Below are 21739 nucleotides of genomic sequence, written 5' to 3'. Positions count from 1 at the left end.
TCATCATACTTAAATTTAATAATTATATATTAAAAAAATATTCTTAATGAGAGTGGCTAAATGACTTGTCATGCCATTTGAATGACTAGGCTTAAGTCTTTAATGGCCAAACCTGACAACTCATTCTTCTACTAGCAAAACTGTCATCCGTGGGTTTTACATGGGCGTGGCTCTCTGGTCGTCCTCCTCTTATCAGGATTTAGAAAGTGACGATTAAGAGTCTTTTGGAGATACTCTCAGAATTCGAGTTGTCAAAACTAAAATAAATAGTCAAATTTTAATTTGAAGAGATCAAAATTTAGCAATTCTGAGACGTTCTGATGATGCAAGGCACCACGACGGCGCTACGGTTTGAACGCCGTCGGCATCGGTTGCGTCGGGTGGTAGTAGCGACCGACCTGGACTCGTCACTTTCTTCTTGTTTCTTTTCTGGAGCGGATCCGTTCGACCTTCCACGAATTGAATGTGACAAGTGCTCCTGGTGTCAGGTGACTTGCGAGCTTTATTAATACGGTTTCTTACCATAATTACATCATCCAATATAGTTAGTTTAAAACGTATCTAGGGGTTGATTAACCCAGCCAGTTACAAGAGAGAGAATTATCAAAAGTATGTCTAGCTAAGCTATGAATAATGAACAAACTTTTTATTTGTTTTGTTAACGGTGCGAGAATCCAACTGACGTGCACTAAGTAGGTATTGATCTTTCAATGGGATGATAAGTTGATTGAGGGTAGCGACATTGATTATTCGACTATAATTATGCAAGGATATTACGTCATAGCAATTATTACACCAACTTTAGAGGGTCGTAAACTCGACTGATGCACGATCAACCCAACCACGAGGGTTTTTTCTTGCAAGCAATCGAGAATTAGCAAAAATAAGATAAACAAGCAACTCAAATTACATATACCGGAATAAAGATGTAGGATTAAATTGACAAAAGTATCAAAAGTTAGGGTTCTAAAACGAGCAAACTGACGATCTAGCCGATCACGGGATTATATGGCAAAGTAGTAAACTAAACTTTGAACCAAACAAAACCTAAGTTGTTCTACGACGGCTAAGTAAAGGTGAGAGGACATGTCCTCTAACCTAAGACACGTCCCTAAAAAACTTGTAGAGCAACAACCCAAAACTGGTGGCGCGGCACGGGTGGGTCTTGACATCATGGTATTATTTTGACAATTACGGCCGATTGAAAAGGAATGAGAGATAAGGCTGAATCCATTTGAAAGATTTCGAGACATTTTTTCATCAAGTACTTATACGTCCCAAACAAACTTCTAGTTGTTAAGGTTTTCATCACGCATGTGGCATTAATTAGCATGTAATAACTACCTTTGAAAACAAAACAAATCTTTATTTTGAATCTCTTGTTATTATTTCAATTAAGTTGATAGTACATAATAGCTCACATGAACAACATATTTACATGGCCATATATATACTGCTATATACACAAAAACAAAAAATAATTAATTCAACAAAATTGTATTTCCGAGTATGTTATCTCAGGTGGCATGCGACATAAGCCGCCTGGAATGATACAGGAGACGCATGTAAAAAAGCTCTTTGCACACAGCTCGCCTGACATGTTGCCTGCAAAAATGCTCTTTGTAGGCGACTTATGTGGTGCACCGCTTGCAAATAGTATTTTCATAGATGGTTTGTGCACCGCCTGCAAAGATGATCGATCTTCGCAGACGATCTATTGCATTCATCTGGGCTGTCCACCTACAAATATATTTTTTCACCGCCTTTAAAAACTGTTTCGGAGTAGTGACCCAAATTTGGTATTAGTTTGGATTTAAAGAAAATAGTCAAATTTAGAGAAGACTAACAGTCATCACACTCTAACAAATTGACTCTTCTATTATTTTCTTGATTAGAAACTGAGTAGTAATGTTTTCCTAATCCTAATTGAATGTATAGAAGCCCGTAAGACCACCTAAATCCTATAAACTACATGATTGAAATCATCATTCAAATGTTAAAATCAATCTTTTAGCCTTGCATTCTATCTTCGACGTCTCTCTCCTTCTTGCCCTTTTATTCCGTGTATATTCACCTCTCAACCCCGATTACTCGTTGCATATAAATATTGTCACGGCATTAGAGGGCATACTAGTTGGCTTGCTCAGTCTAGGATAAATCGGCGCTTGTTCACCCAGAAGGGGGGTCCCCCTTGTGATTGTTTGGCGACATCTACCCCTGGAAGGCTGGAACAATGCTTATTCAAGTGCTGTTACAGTTTTCATATAATGTGCTAAAGGTGTAGCGACGCTTTTTGATGTCAACATACTCCTTCCCTCTGTTAATCCAACAATTGGTTGTATTGTCCGGTAAGGGTGTGTTTGGTTACTCGCATCGTCCTAGTTAGTCTGGCACATCTCTCTTATCCAGACTAAGCGTGGTCTGGCTACGATGATATATATACAGATATTTGGTTGTTTGTATCAGTATAGCCTAGCTAACACAAGATTGTGTTTACTTACTTGTATCGGAGATACGGTCGAGTAGAGAGTTTGTTTGGTTGATTATATATACCATTTGCATGGGTAACTATTATATACTAGTGGTTAAGATGACCAATTTATGAAGAAAAATTTCTACTATAGACAAAAGTACATATATAAAAATGACATTAATGGACATATGATTTAATCAAATCGATATATTTTTTATCATTTACACAGACAAGTTCAAATGGTAAAATTAACTAGAAAAATCAATGTAGCATCATCATCTGCTATATACATACAACATAATATTTTTAAAAACACTAAATTTATGGAAAAGAAAAAAAAGAGAGAAAAGGTGGAGAGCTTCAACGGCCGCGTCGCCTAAGAAGTGAGCCCGGAGATGGCGAAGGTGAACTCGGAGCCACCAGATCCGGTGCTAGCGTCGGTGGATTTGGTGTGGGGGAGCTCAACTGCCGACGAGGAAGGTCCGGAGGTAGCTGCGACGAGCTTGTTTGGGGGTTTGGTGGCAGCAGCATGGCGATGGATGGTGGTAACGGTGGCGGTACCCCCAGATCTGATGGCAATGGAGGTGGCCCAATTGCCAGTGACAGGTACGGATGGAGGTGGCTCTCGGGAGCTGCCAACAAAGCGCGAGGAAGGTGACGATGACTGTGCGCGAGGCCGGCCACGACAACGACTGTGCTTGAGGGCGGCGACGACGACGACCATGCATGAGGGAGCTGTGAAGGAGCAAATGGGGACGAGGGAGGTGAGACGTGTGTGACCCCCTCTCATGTCTTGCACCCACGCGTCCGCACCCACGCATCCCCGCGCCTAGCCCGGACAAGAAGTGATGCTCGACTCATACGTTGCCGGTGGGCCTGGCTGGGCAGGTGATTTTGCATGCATTGAGCCAGGCTCTGGGAGGTGTGCAAGCAATCAAACACATGCTAGTTACATGAGTGGATGCGAGGCAAACTTCACGCAGTTAAGATCTTCACTTCTGGGTGGCTCTACTCAATCTAACGTCGCCCTTCTTCCCCTTCTTGCCATCAAGCGTGTTGTCACCTTGTTCCTCACAAGTGCCACTCCGATCATCCCACTAATTAAACCTAGAAAACTGCCTCTTAACCATCATCGAATCCCTCTTTCTGCCTCTAACTGAGCCCTAATCCACGAACACCGCGCCTCTTTTCATTGGAGAAGATAATGACACAAGAGAACAATCGAACACATGAATATCTATGTTTATATATATATACCTCCTCTGTCACTTAAAAAGTTAATTTACGGGTGTGTTTGGTTGGTGGTATATGTCTGGATGGGAGATGACCATTCAGATTTTTGATGCGTTTGGTTCGTGGGCGAAACTGGATATGGTGGCCCAGAAAGAGAATATTCTACGAAGATACTGGATGGATGTATCCGGCCAAATTGGCCAGATGAGCTCATCCACCCTCACTAGCCGTGATCATTAGTGATTTTTTAGTGGTAATTAGCTTGTTTTGTCATTAATTATGATAGATATATTTTATTAATAATTTATACTAATTATGATAAGATCTACGATGATTAATTTATATTATTATTTATTAGTAATTCAATATGTCCATCTCATCCATCCTCGTCCATCCAATCAAACAAAAAATTAGATCATCTCATCCATCTAACCAAAAATAAAACTGTATTATCATATCCCTAAAAATATGGATGGTCATATCCCATCCCACCTTGACCACCAACCAAACGCACCCTACGTGGATGAACCTGGATACCCAGTTATCTAGATTCAATCCCAGAAGTTAGTTGTTCTTAGGACGGAGGGTGTAAGTAGATTCCAAGCAAAGATGAAAAATATATCAAATTGATAGCACACTGTGCCTAACTTAATCCAGGTTTATATAACCTCACACGCTTTTATTTATCTGGGCATGCGTATACAGGCATGACAAGCTTGTGTTTTAATACATGTGTACTTACAAAAAGACAACATGAGAATTAACAGCTGTAGTAGCTAGCGTCCAATACATCATAACATACATACAAACCGACCGAACACAAGCGTAGCATCGATCATAGTAACACACAATCACACAACATAATTGACAAGCTGATCATATGCTTTCATAGCCCTGTAGCATACTGACCGTATGCATGACGTCGGACTGGAGCAGCATCTGGATCTGCGGCGGCAGCGGCGGCGGCGGGGGCGAGAGCGGCATCACCAGACCGCCGGCGCCGGCGCCGCCTCCGTAGAGCTGCATGAGGTGGTCGGCGACGTCGGGCACGTCGAGGGTCACGCTGGCGACCTCTCCGAGCAGCCGGAGCTGCGAGGTGCGGAGCTGGAGCGTGCTGCACAGCTCGCGCGCGTGCGCCAGCAGCACCCGGTTCTCCTGCTCGACCAGGCCGCACCGCTGCAGCACGGCGCCGACGCCGGCGCGCGTGGCGTCGTTCTCCCGCCGCAGCTGCTCCACCTCCACGGACAGCCCGTCCACGTACTGCTGCTTCTTCATGCGGGACCTCCGCGCCGACAGCCGGTTCGACTTCTTCCGGTTGCGCTGCCGCTCCTCCTCGATCGCCGCCGCCGCGCGGCGCGCCCCTTCCGGCACCGGTGCAACTGACATCTTGATTATATTACAGAACACAAGAAGAAACAAACACCGTGGAACACGTAAACGCTATACACAAATATTTCCTGCTCCACGTTAATTGAGCGATCGGGCGCAGGAGCAAATAACAGTATTATGAGAGAAACAAGAACGTGCAAGGGTGAAGAATGCTTTTTGGATCAAACAAAGCTTCAAGATGAATTGGGACGAAACGAATAATGGAAGCTTTGTTTGATTTAACTTTGGAGGAAGCGGGTGAGGCGAATCAGGAAATCACGTAGAAGAAGTAGAGGAACACGACGGAGAGCGAGTGGAAGTACCAGAAGTGGAGGCTAACCCCCGTGATCGACATAGATGCTGAAGCCGACGAACAATCAAGAAATCAAGAACTCGCGCACCTAGAAATCGAACTACACGGAAAATGATCGAAGCAGCAACCGAGATACATATATAATCGACCAAGAAACTTAGCTAGCTATAGCTGAAGGGATCAAGCCAATTCCGATAAGAAGCCATGATCGATGCTATGTAATCTACAACCTTAATTCCCAGTTGACCAAGATCTACGAGGACGAGCAGATCCAAGACAGGCGAGGAAGCGGAAGAGTGTATAGTAGTGGTAGTACAGATTGTGGGGGCATCAACTAGTACTTATATATATGCATAATGCATTAACAAGGGTGCGTTCTTTTGCATCGAAGCAATACAAAACACTACATTGGCTTTAATTAGCACCCATTTTCGAGTTGTCAGAGAAAAGTTCAATAGTATAACTAACTACAGGCTTTAAATTATCTATAGTCAATTCATACCATAGTTAACTACAAAACATATACTATCATGTTCCATCTGTCATACACACTGTGTTTTGGAGTCCGTGTTGTAGCTAACTACAAATGTGTACCTCACTGCTTTTCTCTTATCTCATTAAAATATGCTTACAACCGGCTTATAGCCTGCTATTGTACCTACTCTGAGGGCAGTCCCAATAACATATTAATAGTGGTTTTATCCTCATTAAATGGTTTGTCATATAAATAAAATGATGACATGACAACTTAATCAATAAAGAAAAAGAGGACAAAACTTAGAAATGATTTTCTCATAAAAATACTAAGTCTTCTCTTCACTCAATACACTAAGAAAACATGAATTCCTCATTGAAAAAACACCAATTTCTAGCGGACATGTGTCACGCTCATCATGGGTGAAAGAATATATATAGGGTTAGAAGAGAGAAAAAACAATTATTACTCAAAGATATCTCTACTGAAAAATGATTTGTATATAACCGTGTCAGTTTATTCCATGAGGATTGTCCTCAAAGAGTGTGATGTATATATATAATAAGTTGATCGGCTCACATTTCTAATTTTTTTAAGTTAATTTTATTATTTATACTATGAAATAGTTTAAAAAATTAAATAATTTAAAAAACATAACCCTATTACTCCGTAGTCCACCACCCCATCTTCTCATCCTAAATTCTCTCGTTTTTCAAGTGTATGCTTTTTAAATTGCTAAATAGCGTATTTTTTGCAAAAAAAATTATAGAAAAGTTGTTTTGAAAATCATATTAATTTATTTTATATTTTTTAATAATTAATAATTAATTAGTCATACACTAATTTATTACTATTTTTTTTCGCGCCACCTCACTATTCCCTCTTTCCCTCGCCGAACGCGGCCGTGCTAGGGCCAGTGCCTGGTGCATGCGGTGGCGCCTGCCTGCTGGTGCTATTGCGTGTGCACCGACTAGTATGTTGAAAAAAATAGTATCATTCCATCTTGTGGTGAACATATTGTTTAGCTTCGGTAGTTAGTGAAATTAAGGGCTCATTGATTTAACCGCGTAGCTCTGAAAGTGACGAAATTTCCTAGACGCTAAAGAAGATCATATGAAATTTCCACAAAGGAACAAAACAGTAGCAGCTAATTAATTTGAGATATTTGTTGGATCCACAAACTGACAACGCCACAGGAACATAAAAGTTAATTATCTCTAGCAATGGCAACAAAGCCGTATGAAGGGAGCCATACACCTCTCTTTCTTCGTTTGCTGTCTGACCAGAAGCGAGCCGGCAGCGCAGCTTCAGTGCGTCAGCACGCATGCTGTCATCAGAACTCAAGTTGCAGAGTTTGCAGAAAGAGACAGAAAAAAGAAATTCAGAATACTACTCCTGCTGATCGATCGACGAGACTTCTGGGAAGCAACATATAGGGGCAAATTAAGATCAAATTAAGGAGCATGACGAATAAAATTAGCGGCTGATCCAGCAAATGTTAGGACAGCTGGGGGCACTGCGTTTTCTCCGACCTGAATATTCGGTAGTGAGATTCAGATGTACCTAGCTGCTTCGGTGTCAATCATAGCATGGCGTCAAAGCCAGGAGATAACATTAACAAAACTGCATGGCCAATGCCCAAATAGTTTTTGCCTGATGAAGGACGATGCAAGAAAGAATATATGTCATTTTCGATTAGTAGGCACATTTCGCCGTGGCATGGGGCTTGGCAAGTTGCTTATGTGCTAAGACAAAAGCAGTACATGTGTGTATACATGTACATGCATGTACAGTTGGAGACCCTGATTGGCCCAAAAAAATGTGTATCCTGAGATCAATTAGCTGACGGTAATAAGTGCTTGCTCATGTGTAATCATGTTGGCTCATGTGACTCTCGTGCCTTGTGCTCCTGGGTAGCCTTGACGCTGATGCTGTTGGGAACGAAAGGTTGAGCTGTCTGAACCTTTAGGGAGCCTCAATACGTGCGACCATGTCGGAGCAAATATGTTCTTCTAATAGAAAGTGAATGTAACTTTGTTATGATCCACTGAACTTTGTCTAGTTGACGTGTGCTTTGGCCGCATCCTCTTCTCTTGCATATATTAAAACGGTTATCTTGCTGACGAATTGAATTAGCTGGCTTTGGAAACTAATTTTACCACTGACCGTGCGTATGGCGTGGCATCCGCCTTTCAGTTTCCTATAGTCAATTGGTTCCAAGAAAGTAGAGGTGATTAGATGACCTTCACCTTTACATCTTCTTTTCCGAGATGACATGAACTTAATTCACCTTTACCCCACTAGTCCACTACTACGGCCGCATTCTTTTAGGAGCGATTATTTCATGGGTTTTATATGCACGTGTTCCAAACTGATATAGGGTATTTCTTACGAGAAGTTTATATATATAAGTTGATTATCTCATATTTCAAAAGTAGATTTTTATCTTTATAAGTAGATTTTTATCTTTATAGTAATTAATTACATTGTTTATACCTAAAATACCAATCAAAAAATAAGATAATATTTTATTTTTCATCTTTGTCTAACAAAAGAACACAACCTACTTATTTACCACATACTCCCTCCGTTTTTTATTAACGTTGTTGACTTTTGAATCCACATTTGATCATTTATCTTATTCAAAAAATTTATAATTATTAATTATTTTGTTATGATTTGATTTGTTATTGAAGGGACTTTAAGCATGACTTATTATTTTCATATTTACATAAATTTTTTGAATTTGATGAATGATCAAATGTAAATCCAAAAGTTAATGGCGTTAAATAAAAAACCGAATAGAGACTATCGTGACGTCACAAATGATGTAAATTGGATTCCTGGTATGATATATTGATAGGCACTACTGTCTTCATTTTAGTCTAACATTTTATAGATTCATATAAATACTAGTAAACTTATGTATATATATAAATAATATACATTGATCAATAGTAGATAAATCTATAGATAGATCTAGACAAAACGTTTTTCAATATGAAAAAGAGGGAGTACCTTTAACTACACAGTAGAACATCTCACTGTCAATAAGAGAAACCCAAGGAGAAACAGCAGAAGGTGAGGAGGTCTAACATGCGAACGTTCAAAATTTGTATACGTAAACTTATGTATATAAACATACTTTATATATGGAAATTAAAAAAGCTAATGTAAAGATTTCAAAAACATGAATTAATCACAAGATAGTTTTTACAGGAAAATAAAAGGTAAATTGAACGAACTAATTCTACTATAAAATCTAAACCTAATTGTATATAAAAAATAAAGCATGGACTCGGTGTATAAGCTCATAACAAATATGAATGTATTAATATGCATATATACATGTGATTAGATGTAGGAATAGTGAGAACCTATACTGTATAAAACTTACACATATAAATTTATACGCGAAATATTATATATATAAATATTATACCTAGAATATTATAGATGTAAAGTTGATATATAAAAATGTATATTATAACTTTTAAGCACAAACTTTATAAATAAACTATTTAAAACGAATTCAAAGAACAAGTTTAAAAAAAACAATATAGCTTGTGAAGCCACATAGGCCGGCTTCACCTTCTAGCCCATTCGAAACAGAAAGCCGAGGTGTGCTTATCTCCAGAAAAATGGAAAGGCTTCGATGTGGCCATGGCCGCGCGGCGCGCGACACGTTCCCGTTTGAGTCCTTTCAAAGTGAGGGGCTCCGTGTCTCGGTCAATCTTGTTGGACGCAACGCCGATATGGGCCAAACCAAACCTCATCTTACCAAACCCACAATGGCCTCAGTCTTCAGACTTCAGAGTCGAGATAAGAGAACTCACAATGGCCTCAGTCAGTTGATATGTCTGAAACAGATTCTGAATCTGTTCGTGTTCTCGAGAAAAGTACGTGCCACAAGAACCTAAAGATGTCTTGCTGAGTAGGAATGCCTTCGCCTCATGCTTCACCTTTGCATCGATCCCTTGCTTTGCTGTGTTTTCCCCTGTCTGGAACGAAGCTATCCCTTGCTTTGTCCAAATGACAAAAAAAAGTTTGCTTCGTTAAACTTTGCACTGGGGTTTTCTTTGCTGGACCATTTCAACTTTCAGCCATCTTCCAAGAAATCCAATTTCACAAGAGAATGCATCCAGAATCATACTTGTGGAGTATATATATAACTCAAATGCATAATTCGAAGCACAGTAATTTGCTAGCAAATTGTCACAGATATTGAGGGGTTTTAGAAGTTTTTTTTTTACTCTGTATTCTCATCCCTCTCCCCCTCGAGCAAAACAAACCTCAAGAAATCACGCGCGCGCATATACAGATCATCCGCCGGCAAAAAGGTCCCGCCTTTCTCGTCGACGAAGAAGCCATCGGCGCCACCGTCGCAATGCTGCGCGCCGCGGCCGCCACCACCGGGTTCGTCCCGGCGCGGCTGGCCGCCGAGACGGCGCCCGCGGTGCGGGTTGCGGCGGCGGGTGCCGAGGTAAGGTCACCGCTCCTCAGGGCTCTAGGGGTGCCGAGAGGGGGCGGCATTGGGAGCCCCATGCCGGGGAGGAGGACGTGGTTCGCCTCCGACTCCGACTCCTCCGGCAGCGCCGCCGACAGCGACTCGGACGCGTCGTCCGCGGCTGGGGAGGAGAGCGAGGGCAACCGGTCGTCCTCCGCTGTCGCTCCGGCCATCGTTCGACCGGAGGACTGCCACACGGTTCGCTCTCTCTTAAAGATTTGATCAGCATTGCGTTGCTACGGTGTCTGTTGGAATTATTTGCTCAGGACTTTTGAGGTTTAAATTTAACCTAAGTCTAGAAGTATCTTGCTGGTAATTCAGGAACATCAGAACATATATGTGCACGCCACATGTTCTGGGGATCAGGAACATCAGAACATATATGTTTTGGTATTGGGTGCCAACGTTTCATTGTGGGTTAAACATGTGGTGAAAAGTAGTGATTTTTTCAGCTTTGATGTGATCAGCACTTAGCATAGATAATTTTCTTCAGCTAGTTAATTTCCCAAAACCCATGGTAAGACAACAGGCAGTTTGATTTATTTGTTGAATAAATAGTCATTGATGTTTCATAGTGTTCTACTAAATATTCTCCCTTGGGAACTATTTAAAGCAGTTTATAGAGTGCATACTCCTACTATTTATTGGAGGAAGTCTGTAAATAAAGTAATAGTTCCTCGGGCCGTTAAATGCTAAACAACCTAATCTTTAACAAAAGATGATAAGCAACTTGCTCCACTGTTCAGAACTCTGTCCCCCAGCACTTCTGATATATATTTCTTTATTGAAACTTCTGATATTTTTTTCCCAGCAAAAAACAAGTTTTCTACTGTCAGGTGGTCTTTTTTTTTTCTCTCTGTCTGGGATAGATCACCTCATTTAGGGGCTGTTATTATGAACTACTCAATTTTCATGGCCTCCAGCTCACATGGGTGGAGGTCTAGCAACAGAATTCGTGAAATTGAAATTTGATGCTTCTTTAGCTTGTTCAGAACTTAATTATTTTTTTGAAAAAGATAGGAGACCGTCTCCCATTTCCATTACTGGAAATGAAAGTTTTGATAGGCATTAGAAATACAGTCTAAATGAAACACAACCCAAACTGCTAATTATGGCGCCATCCTTCCATCTAACAAAGGTCAACAAATGAGAACTTGTTGGTAGTTCCATTTTATTTTATGTTTGCTCTGCTTGGTGTGGAACTATTGTAATAATGCAACATTGATGATGGCTTTGTGTGTCTTTGACACAACTGACAGTTTATCCATTGTCTAAAAACTTGCTTAATTTGCATGTGAGAACAGAAAGCTGGCAGTTGAATCTCTAAAAGACTCGGGAAGTTGAAGATTTACCAGTGTTTTTTTGTGGCAACATGTTACTAGATCTAGAGGGATATTTTCCTCCTATTCAATGGATAATTCCTGCTTGCTTTGAACATTCACACTACAGAATGTATGCTCTGCCAAGTTGTCACTTTTGGTTTCAGATGAGTGCATTTAGTTTAGCTTTGTTAGCGTGATGTGTTTAGGCCCATGGGCCTAGAGGAGCTCGGCTGCAACCCTAATAGGGTGCGGCTGCTGCCTCCCCCTGGTTTTGGTTAGTTGGTTATGTTTGGCAAGGATCTCCTAGATTATATCTTTCCTGTTGTTAGGGATATCCTTGCCTATATGTACTCGAGCCCCCGGCTCCTCCATAATCAATCAATCTATTTTCCCAGCCATACTGTCTTTCAAGCTTGTTATTATTTAACATAAAAAATGGAAAATCTACTCATACTGATGAACATACTATTCATGTGAGTTCCATTTTGTATGATGTGATTTGGTTAATCATCTACTTCTCATTCGCTTTGCTTTTGTGATTCAGTCAATCATCTACTAGTACTTCTCAACTGCAGGTAGTAGTTTTGCCTCTTCCACATCAACCACTATTTCCAGGATTTTACATGCCAATCTCTGTAAAGGTGGTATCTTACAGAACTATTTACCATGAAATAATGAACATACCACTTTCCCAATTTCATTTTCTTTAGTGTTCCGTTTTTTTTTTCCTTTCTACTAACAATATATCATTTTTTTTTATTTCTCACTAGGATCCGAAGTTGTTGCAAGCTTTAGTTGAAAACCAGAAAAGATCATTCCCATATGCTGGGGCCTTTCTTGTCAAGAATGAGGAACATACTGACAGTAACATTGTCACAGCTTCAGATTCAAAGAAAAGCATTCATGGTCTGAAAGGAAAAGAATTGTTGGAGCATCTTCATCAAGTTGGCACTCTTGCTAAGGTATTGAGCTATTCACCTGAGCTTGTGTGTGGCTTAGCAACTTGCATTGTGTTGATCTTCATTGTTCCATGTAGATAGCGAGCATTCAGGGGGATCAGGTGTTTCTACTTGGTCACTCTCGTTTACTGATAACAGAAATGGTTAGACACCTTGGACTGCCTGCAATTCAGTTTCTCTTGCACTTTGAATTTTTTTAAAAAAATTATTCATCAAAGAATGCAGGTTGAGGAGGACCCACTTACAGTTAAAGTTGAACATCTAAAGGTGCATATGCCATCGCTATTATATTTTCTCTCTGACTTTTGTTGTCAGCATTCCAATGCCACCAGGCCCTTGACAATCTCCTTTCTGCCCAAAACAGGGTTTTATTTTAGTGTGTTTAAATTACAATAGTATACCATAAAAGGTTGAACATGTGTTACATTTTTTTTTTCTGGAAGTGCAAGAGCAAATGGTCTTTAGTTCTAATTTCTGTTGCAGTTGGAAATGTTAGCTGCTTCCAGAAACAATAAAAGTATTACAATATAGTAAAAGGTGGAAGCATTTATTTCTAACTTTTGGTTTTAAGCCACTACCTTATTTTGTGATACTGCTCATTATGCTCTTTCACCGTTCTTTGGATAATTATAATTTTTCATACCTGAACTGAAGCACACATTTAGTTATATGGCTTTACATAAAATGAATACATTTTGCAACTTTGTGCTTGATTTGTATACCACCTTCTGGTATGAGCTGAATATCGAGTAAAATTGCTTTGTATTGTTGAGAAGCCTTTAATTATGATCTCTTAATACTAGCGGAGCTTCTGCAGGAAAAGCCTTATGATAAAGATGATATTGTCATAAAAGCAACATCTTTTGAAGTTCTATCAACTTTAAAGGATGTTCTTAAGATAAATCCCCTCTGGAAGGACCATGCTCAAATATATACCCAGGTTGATTTACTTTTTCAACTCCTTTAGTGCATATTTGAATCCTTCTTATTTATTTGCATGTCAATTCTGTTCGAGATCTATTTAAATATTTCTACTGTAATGATTGTTTTGCACCATCTATTCACTGAACTTAAAACGGTGTGTTTCGATCACAATATATCATTGTGTTATAATTTTTTTGGTCACATTCACCGGCGATTCTGAATACTTATTTGTTGACATCATTTAATTAAACGAATTTATTTCCATCATTTGCTTATGAATGCACAAATAGAATTTGATCAGCAGCTACTATAGCTGTCTTAACCATCAATGAAACAACACATGTTTTTTTTCCACACTCATTACCCCACTTCTGTGATCTGTCTTATGAATTATACCAACATGACTCTATGCCATGATCCTTGTTTAGTTGTTTAGTTCTCCAAATCTATATTTTTTGGGAATCTATGTTTTATTTTATTTTCACATGTATTTAAATCTTTGTGCTGTTTGTTTCAGCATATGGGTGATTTCAACTACCCAAGACTAGCAGATTTTGGTGCTGCCATTTCAGTCGCCAACAAGTTGCTATGCCAGGAAGTTCTTGAGGAACTAGATGTAAGACTTCTCTCAGAGGCTCTTTGGAGGAGTTTTAAAAAAATAAAAAATAAAAGAGGAGTTGAATCCTGGAAACTCCCCCTTAAATACCCCCATTTCCAAATATGCCCTAACTTAGTTATATATGGTATTTATCAATGAGCATTCCTGTTGTGCTTTATTTTTCGTTACCCCCCACCACCACCACCACATTGTATTCCAAATTACTCACTCATGCTTTTGTAGAGCAGGTGTCTAAGCGTTTAATGTTGAGCCTTGAGTTAGTTAAGAGGGAATTGGAGATTACTAAGTTGCAGGTACTTGGTAATGCTGATCTCCTAATTTATGTTGTCTTCATTCAACTGCATTTTTGATATATTACAATACTGTGCATCACAGCGATCCATAGCAAAAGCAATTGAAGAAAAAATAACTGGAGAGCAGCGTCGCTACCTATTAAACGAGCAACTTAAAGCAATCAAGAAGGTAAGGCCGTCACCTTCTACTGATTGTTCATATACTTCTGATATCAAGAATTCTAGATGACAAAGTATTGAGTTCCGCATAGTATCTTGGCTTATGGTGGTATATCCCCTGCCTATCAGAAAATCACATTATATGATACCTTGCCTGTCAGTTGTTGCGAAGTTCACTTCCTCAATTGTTTTTTCCTGTCAGTTGTTGCGAATTTCACTTTCTCAATTGATTTTGGTAAATATAATCCTGTTCACTTTTGAGTCTATTTCAAAAGGTGATGATTTTGTAACTTACTTTTATGTTAATTAGGTATTGCTCATCCTTCCCAGTTACTCATATGTACTGTGGTATGCAGGAGCTCGGCTTGGAGACTGATGATAAAACGGCGCTGTCAGGTTTGTTTCTGCATTGCACTGTTTGTTTTAAAGGAATTTACTCCCTTGGTTGATTTTCATAATTCACCATTTAATTCAGCCCCTTCAACTAAATTTTTTAGCATTACCTCTTACACGATATATTTTCCCTAACTACAAATCATGATCAGCTGAAGGCATTTTTGAAGATTATTGCCTTTATGCCACAGAACCCAACTAACTATTGGTCAAAACTTGAGATATGTTAGATTTATTAAAATTCAATTGAATGAGTACGTGCTAACTACATATCTGCAGCTTTTGGTTGTTCTAATGCATAGTTGACTTACTGTTTTCTCTTGCAGAAAAATTTAGGAAAAGGATTGAATCAAGAAAAGAGAAATGCCCATCTGGAGTTTTACAAGTCATTGAAGAAGAGCTCACTAAACTTCAGTTACTGGAAGCTAGTTCTAGCGAATTCAGTGTTACTACCAATTATTTAGACTGGCTAACAGTATTGCCCTGGGGGGATTACAGGTTTGTGTTATTTATATTTTTGTTCTTCTAGAACCAATTGGATATGTTACTTTGCCCTTATGCATTTCTTTTGTTTGTGGAAGTGATGAAAACTTTGATGTTCATCATGCTCAACGTATTCTCGATGAAGATCACTATGGTCTAGCTGATGTAAAAGAAAGAATATTGGAATTTATAGCAGTTGGAAAATTAAGAGGAAGCTCACAAGGTTCCACAATTCTATCCTATTTTTATTTTATATTTAATTTTCTAGGTATTATCTATATGTGGGTTGGGGACCTTTAGCAAGTCATTAGCATTGATCCAATATGGCCCTTAAATACAAAGTATGCTGTTTTTTAAACAATATTGATAAAATTCCATGGCATATATCCTTTAGAGCATGGCGAGGCTGGGGGCATATATATTACTTCACAATTCATCCTGAAATTTGTAGTCAGGATGGTTCTTGTGGTCTTTCTTTACCTGTCGTTGCATTGCATGTTACCTGTGGTTAATCCATTTCCCTACTATTTACCATAGGTAAGATTATATGTCTTTCTGGACCACCTGGGGTTGGTAAAACTAGTATTGGACGATCAATTGCCCGTGCATTGAACCGGAAATTCTACAGATTTTCTGTTGGAGGTTTGTCTGATACAGCAGAAATCAAGGTGCAACCTTCTATATTCATGCTATGCTGTTTCTGGACAACAATTGCATCAAATATGATTACAAGTTTACAACTTGACTAGCATTTTCAAACAACCTTAGGGTCATCGGCGGACCTATGTTGGGGCAATGCCAGGGAAGATGGTTCAGTGTCTGAAATCAATCGGAACCTCAAATCCTCTAGTTTTGATAGATGAGATCGACAAGGTATTCATGTACGTTAGTATCATTGACTCACTTTACTTGCTGTTGTGTGGTACTGTGGTATATTAGGTTTAAAAATAATAATCCTGCCCCTCAAAAAGGAAAAAAATAAAAGTAATTTTCTTTTAGTTTCAAAAACATTCAAGTTCAAAGATTTTAGTTATTTGCATGGCATCTTAGCAGGTGTTTTTTTTTCCTGCCTCAGCTAGGGAGAGGGTATTCTGGTGATCCAGCCAGTGCACTGTTGGAACTTCTTGATCCTGAACAGAATGCTAACTTTCTTGACCATTATCTTGATGTTCCTATTGATCTATCCAAGGTTAGGTCACTGCTCCATTAAGTTCTTACATGTTACAATAAGTAGTTTGATCTTAGCTGTGCTTTAAGATGCTCAGCACGCTGAGGTCACAGCTGATTCAAATTGATTTCAATATTTCATTCTTGAAAACAGCATGTCTGGACTTAGCGTAAAATGGCAGAGAATCATGCCAGGGCATAATCAGGATTCTTTAATCACCAGATCATGATTGCAACCCATTTCTAGTTGATGTAGTTGTACTAGTATGTGCTATTGGATACAAATAGGCATGTTTCATTTTTAGTATTTTTGTTTGGTTTCCACCCAGCAACATTCCTATTTGGCCTTCATGGGAAATTTTGCATAATTCTTCTTCATCTCTATGATTAAATGAATGTTCAATAAAGCCTGTTTTTGTTTTGAAAAGCTATATTAGTTGGCAGACACAATAAAACCAGAAAATATTGATAGGTGTATGCATGACATTTTTTCTGGTATTTCTTTTTATACTGCGTTTATGTTTTATTAATGGATCATTTGTTCATGACAGTCTTCTTTTCAAGTGGACAAAGTTAACTTTTATAAGCTGACACCTGTCTTGTGCTATTAGGTTCTGTTTGTTTGCACGGCGAATGTCATAGAGATGATACCAGACCCTCTACTGGACAGGATGGAGATCATTTCTATTGCTGGTTATATAACTGATGAGAAGATGCATATTGCACGGGGTTACCTAGAAAAGAACACAAGGGAGGCTTGTGGCATCATGCCTGAACAGGTACTTCTGCATTTCTGATGAACTCATGGAGTTATACTTTCTTTCTAGTGCTTTTCTATTGGCACTACAGCAATCATTTCCCATTTGGTAAATCTGAATGGAAGCACTTGAGGCAATGCACATGATATGCTTTACAGAACAAATCACAACCTAACAAATTTCTTGAAATCAATAAATCGAAGTCCAAAAGATGGTGAAAATTCTATGTTAGGACTTTGAGTTTGTGGACTTCCTTTTAGATGGAGTGCAACATCCAATTAGTATTTATTGGGTCGGGTAATTTCATCTGAGTTGAGACTATCTTCAGTCAATTTTATTTCTGGCTTTAATGATTTGAGAATGTCATCAGGAAATATTACTTATTTAGGCTTTCCACCTAATGATGTTTGTTAGACCTTTTTTCACTAATGATGTCTTATTAGAGTAAGGTCAAGAAATATTACAAATCTATCTTTTTACTGATGATAGAATTTGTAGACAACTACGTAACACTGAAATCATGGTTGGAACTTTGCAGCATACTAATAAAACCACTGTATTATCGAAGCTTTCTGACCCCCCCCCCCACCCCACCCCACCCTGCGCACGCGGGACGGAAACAACTAATACCTAAGTTTCTTGTTCGTATAAAATACAGTTACAAAACTCATTTGAATGTCCTAATGCACCTAGAAAGCTTTGTGTTTCCAATTTGCAGAGTAATTTTTATATGTGCAAGTAATTACTTAACAGTTCTACGTACATTCTCAGGTCGAGTTTATGGATAGTGCTCTTCTTGCTCTAATTGAAAACTATTGCCGAGAAGCTGGTGTGCGTAACCTTCAAAAACAGATCGAGAAAATTTACCGGAAGGTCAGTGGCACTTCTATCAAGCAGTATTGACATTTGTAGCTAATGCTTAATGTGGAGAAGAATTGGAGCTATTTGTCTATCTCTAGTATCTCGACATACTTGCAACTCACCAGTAGGCGATACCATGATACATATGTGGCTGTTAAGCAGGTATATTCTATTCTTATTTTTCTCGAACCGGCAGGAGAGCTGCCTGCCATTATATTTGGAAGAAGAAATGATACAATGTAAAAAAGGCCAGCATGGCCTTTAAGCACCCCAAGACACATATCAAACACACAAAGTACCTAAGTACAACCAGGAAGAAAACACGTAAGTGACCTAAAAAAGGCTGAGCAACACTCAAGGACAAACAGATTCCAACTCAGTGGCTTCTGCAGAATGCCATAGAGCTGTTCCTTCTCGAATCCCCTGAAAAAGGCGATGGGTGCTGGGGTTTTTTCTTTCAAAGACGTAGTCAGTGCGGTGTTTCCAAATGAACCATGCTATCAACATGCCAGTGGAATGAAATCTCTTGTGCTGTTGATTATCCACAAATAATGTCGTCTTGACTCTCCCGCTGTTATCTATTCTTATTTCTTTAGGTATCATCTCCCACTGTTATCTATTATCTTTACTACTTAAAAACCTGTGCAACAAGACCTTTCTTGCATCCGTTGTTCTCTTGCTACTGCCTTCCCTGTCCATGCCAACTTAAACTCTGTGCTCTGTGCAAATCCTGCCCAGCACCGCCTGCTTGCTGTGCTATCCCTCCAAACTCACTGAGCATTGTTTCTGTCACCGAGCTTGAGCATGTGCCCATCTTGTGGAAGATATCAAAGATCAGATGGCATTGATGTCACAAAGATATGTATAAGCATGATTTATCCATCCGTGGTGATTGGTAGTGTGGCAAGGAATTTATTACATTTTTAATATTAGAAGGCCCAAAAAAGTGACTAAAGGGGCTTGTGGAAGACTCATCTTTATTAATTTATGCATGACATCATCTCGCAGGATTTATTCTACCAATGATCATAATTGTTCATATGGGATCAATTATAGCACTCGTGATCAGCTTTTGTTGTTCAACCTTTGCCTCTCTGCAGATAGCTCTGCAACTTGTTCGTCGAGGGGTATCAAATGAGCCAACTCAGGAGATCACATTGGTGGAAGCAAGTGAACAACATACTGGTGTTGACATTGCAACAGAAGTGGAAAACAAGAGCCTGAGGGATGCTCTTGCAGAAGATGTTTCAGTGCATGTCACTCAAACTGATTTGTCTTGTGAGAATATTAACGTGGTGTCCTTGACAACCAAATCAGAGGTTGACCATAATGAGCATCCAAATGGAGCTTCTAAAGAAGTGTCTGCAGATGAGAAAGCTACATTAACAAATATGTCAGGCAAAACAGAGGTAAACCAGCAAACCCTGGATAATTTTTTTTACTAAGGAAATTTGAAGTTTCAAATGGATTTATCCTAGCTAACATAATTGTAAAGACTTATGTTTCTTTATTCTTAGGGCTTAGTTCTAATTAAACTGTTGTTTGCCATTTCTGAAGATCAATGAAGGCATGGAGAAAGTAATGGAAGCACTTGTAGATAGCGCCACGGAGAAAGTTGTTGTTGATGCATCAAACCTGGATAAATTTATTGGGAAGCCTGTATTCCAACCAGAGCGTCTATTTGACCAAACTCCTGTTGGGGTGGTCATGGGTTTAGCTTGGAATGCTATGGGTGGTTCTACTTTATATATTGAGACAGTAAAAGTTGAGGACGGCAAAGGAAAGGTTGCGCTTGTGGTGACAGGCCAACTTGGAGATGTCATGAAAGAGAGTGCTCAAATTGCGCATACAGTTTGTACATCCATATTACATGAGAAAGAACCAAATAACCCCTTTTTTATGAAGTCAAAGCTTCACCTACATGTTCCTGCAGGGGCCACACCTAAGGATGGCCCCAGTGCTGGGTGCACTATGGTTACATCGATGCTGTCCTTAGCCATTGGAAAGCCGGTAAAGAAAGACCTGGCAATGACTGGGGAAGTAACATTAACTGGACGAATTCTCCCAATTGGCGGGGTATGCTTCAGACATCTTCCTTTTTGACTTAAAATTTGCATGTTATTTGTGGTGCCTCTTGCATAACTTTTGGGATGAGGGGTAATAGTGTATCAGTGTTGTTGATAAAAGAAATAGTTTTTTTTTAGTGGAGAGGTCAAAGAAATAGTTGATTCCACAGTTTGTCTACTCTCCAATGTTAGCCTTTTGGATGTGACCTTTGTAGTTTTGAATTATGCTTCTGAAACTATTGGAATTTGCCACAGGAATGAAATAACGCCTATGTTTACAAGTTAAAAACTGAGGGTTATAGCATGATAGCATACACATTGCTTGAATTTTTCACAAATAATCAAGCATAGGTGTAGATTTATTTTCTATTTTTTTTCTTGGCTTATAGTCTTCGTGTATGATTAAGCCTATATGATGATATGCAGGCCAAGTAACACACCAATTCTTTGTATTTTGGATCTTAAACAGGTGAAGGAGAAAACTATTGCTGCCAGGAGAAGTGGGATAAAGACGATCATATTCCCATCAGCAAACAGAAGAGATTTCGATGAGCTTGCTCCTAATGTGAAAGAAGGTCTTGAGGTCCACTTCGTTGACAAATACAGTGAAATATACGATCTAGCTTTTCGAAGTGATAGTGGGACTCGAGCAAGCTAGTGTATCGACCTCACGTCTTATTCCTCGTTTATTGGAGACAGAACATGCTCTATAGAAGCAGTCTGCGTCAAGACCTGGGTGAAATATGGGGGCTCGTTTGTTGTACATGGCAATTCGTTTGAGTATGCAGCTTGTAACAAAAACAAGGAAGATCTCACAAGAGCGAACCTCACAAACAACTTCGCAAGCTGTACAGATTGTTCCATTTCTCCTTTTCTGTAAAGTAACTACCATATGTAAATTCAGAAAGAGTGAGTGTCATTATTCTAGACATCCAAATTGTGAATAGAACCGATGACATATCTGATGTTAAACCATTATTTCAAGTACTGCCTGTGACTAACCTGGTCTAAGTTGCATAAATACGAGTCCCACGGAGAATACAAGAGAACTGAAGGTGCTGTAGCACATCTTGTACTGACCACCTGCTATGGGTCAAGCAAAGGGGGTTAGCTTTTTTAAGGATAATGTGGTTAAGAAATTTGATATATGTTTCCCTTTTACAGACAATACTTTGTTGTACTGGTTTGACCTTGTGTCGTGCATCAGCATCTTGTATTTTGATGCCAAGGGTTATGTAAACTAGTGGATCACAGCTTAACAAATGATGTAGATTAAAAAAAAACAGGAACCGCTGAAAATCAGCTTGTTTTTGGTTCACTGGTACTGCCTACTACTGGTATCCACTTTTTTTAATCAAAAGGCAGA

The 21739-nt window shown here is 39.3% G+C and overlaps 2 protein-coding genes across 2 annotated transcripts; one reads left to right on the top strand and one right to left on the bottom strand.

Moving 5' to 3' along the window:
* Positions 1 to 4373: 4373 nt before the first annotated feature.
* Positions 4374 to 5549, bottom strand: LOC102722378 (ocs element-binding factor 1-like). Its single transcript, XM_006649898.1, has one exon. It carries the CDS (start codon positions 5090 to 5092, stop codon positions 4583 to 4585), a length of 510 nt encoding a protein of 169 aa, XP_006649961.1. The 5' UTR covers positions 5093 to 5549; the 3' UTR covers positions 4374 to 4582.
* Positions 5550 to 10160: 4611 nt separating this feature from the next.
* LOC102701714 (lon protease homolog, mitochondrial-like) lies at positions 10161 to 21619 on the top strand. The gene is made up of 20 exons (XM_015834383.2): positions 10161 to 10567; positions 12267 to 12332; positions 12462 to 12653; positions 12728 to 12793; positions 12876 to 12917; positions 13468 to 13590; positions 14092 to 14190; positions 14421 to 14486; positions 14569 to 14655; positions 15002 to 15041; positions 15365 to 15536; positions 15620 to 15744; positions 16059 to 16189; positions 16290 to 16394; positions 16597 to 16710; positions 17300 to 17467; positions 18218 to 18319; positions 19408 to 19716; positions 19865 to 20383; positions 20843 to 21619. The coding sequence occupies exons 1-20, from the start codon at positions 10250 to 10252 to the stop codon at positions 21029 to 21031; spliced, it is 3033 nt and encodes a 1010-aa protein (XP_015689869.2). The 5' UTR covers positions 10161 to 10249; the 3' UTR covers positions 21032 to 21619.
* Positions 21620 to 21739: the final 120 nt, after the last annotated feature.

Source organism: Oryza brachyantha, chromosome 3 (genome assembly GCF_000231095.2).
Source record: "Oryza brachyantha chromosome 3, ObraRS2, whole genome shotgun sequence".
Lineage (NCBI taxonomy): Eukaryota > Viridiplantae > Streptophyta > Magnoliopsida > Poales > Poaceae > Oryza > Oryza brachyantha.
This window is presented reverse-complemented; position numbering and strand designations above follow the sequence as displayed.

Coding starts and splice junctions, on each gene's coding strand:
- LOC102722378 (XM_006649898.1), bottom strand. CDS start 5,092: ATGTCAGTTGCACCGGTGCCGGAAGGGGCGCGCCGCGCGGCGGCGGCG.
- LOC102701714 (XM_015834383.2), top strand. CDS start 10,250: ATGCTGCGCGCCGCGGCCGCCACCACCGGGTTCGTCCCGGCGCGGCTG. Junction 14,191..14,420: donor AAGTTCTTGAGGAACTAGAT/GTAAGACTTCTC, acceptor TTTGTAGAGCAG/GTGTCTAAGCGTTTAATGTT. Junction 19,717..19,864: donor ATATGTCAGGCAAAACAGAG/GTAAACCAGCAA, acceptor CCATTTCTGAAG/ATCAATGAAGGCATGGAGAA.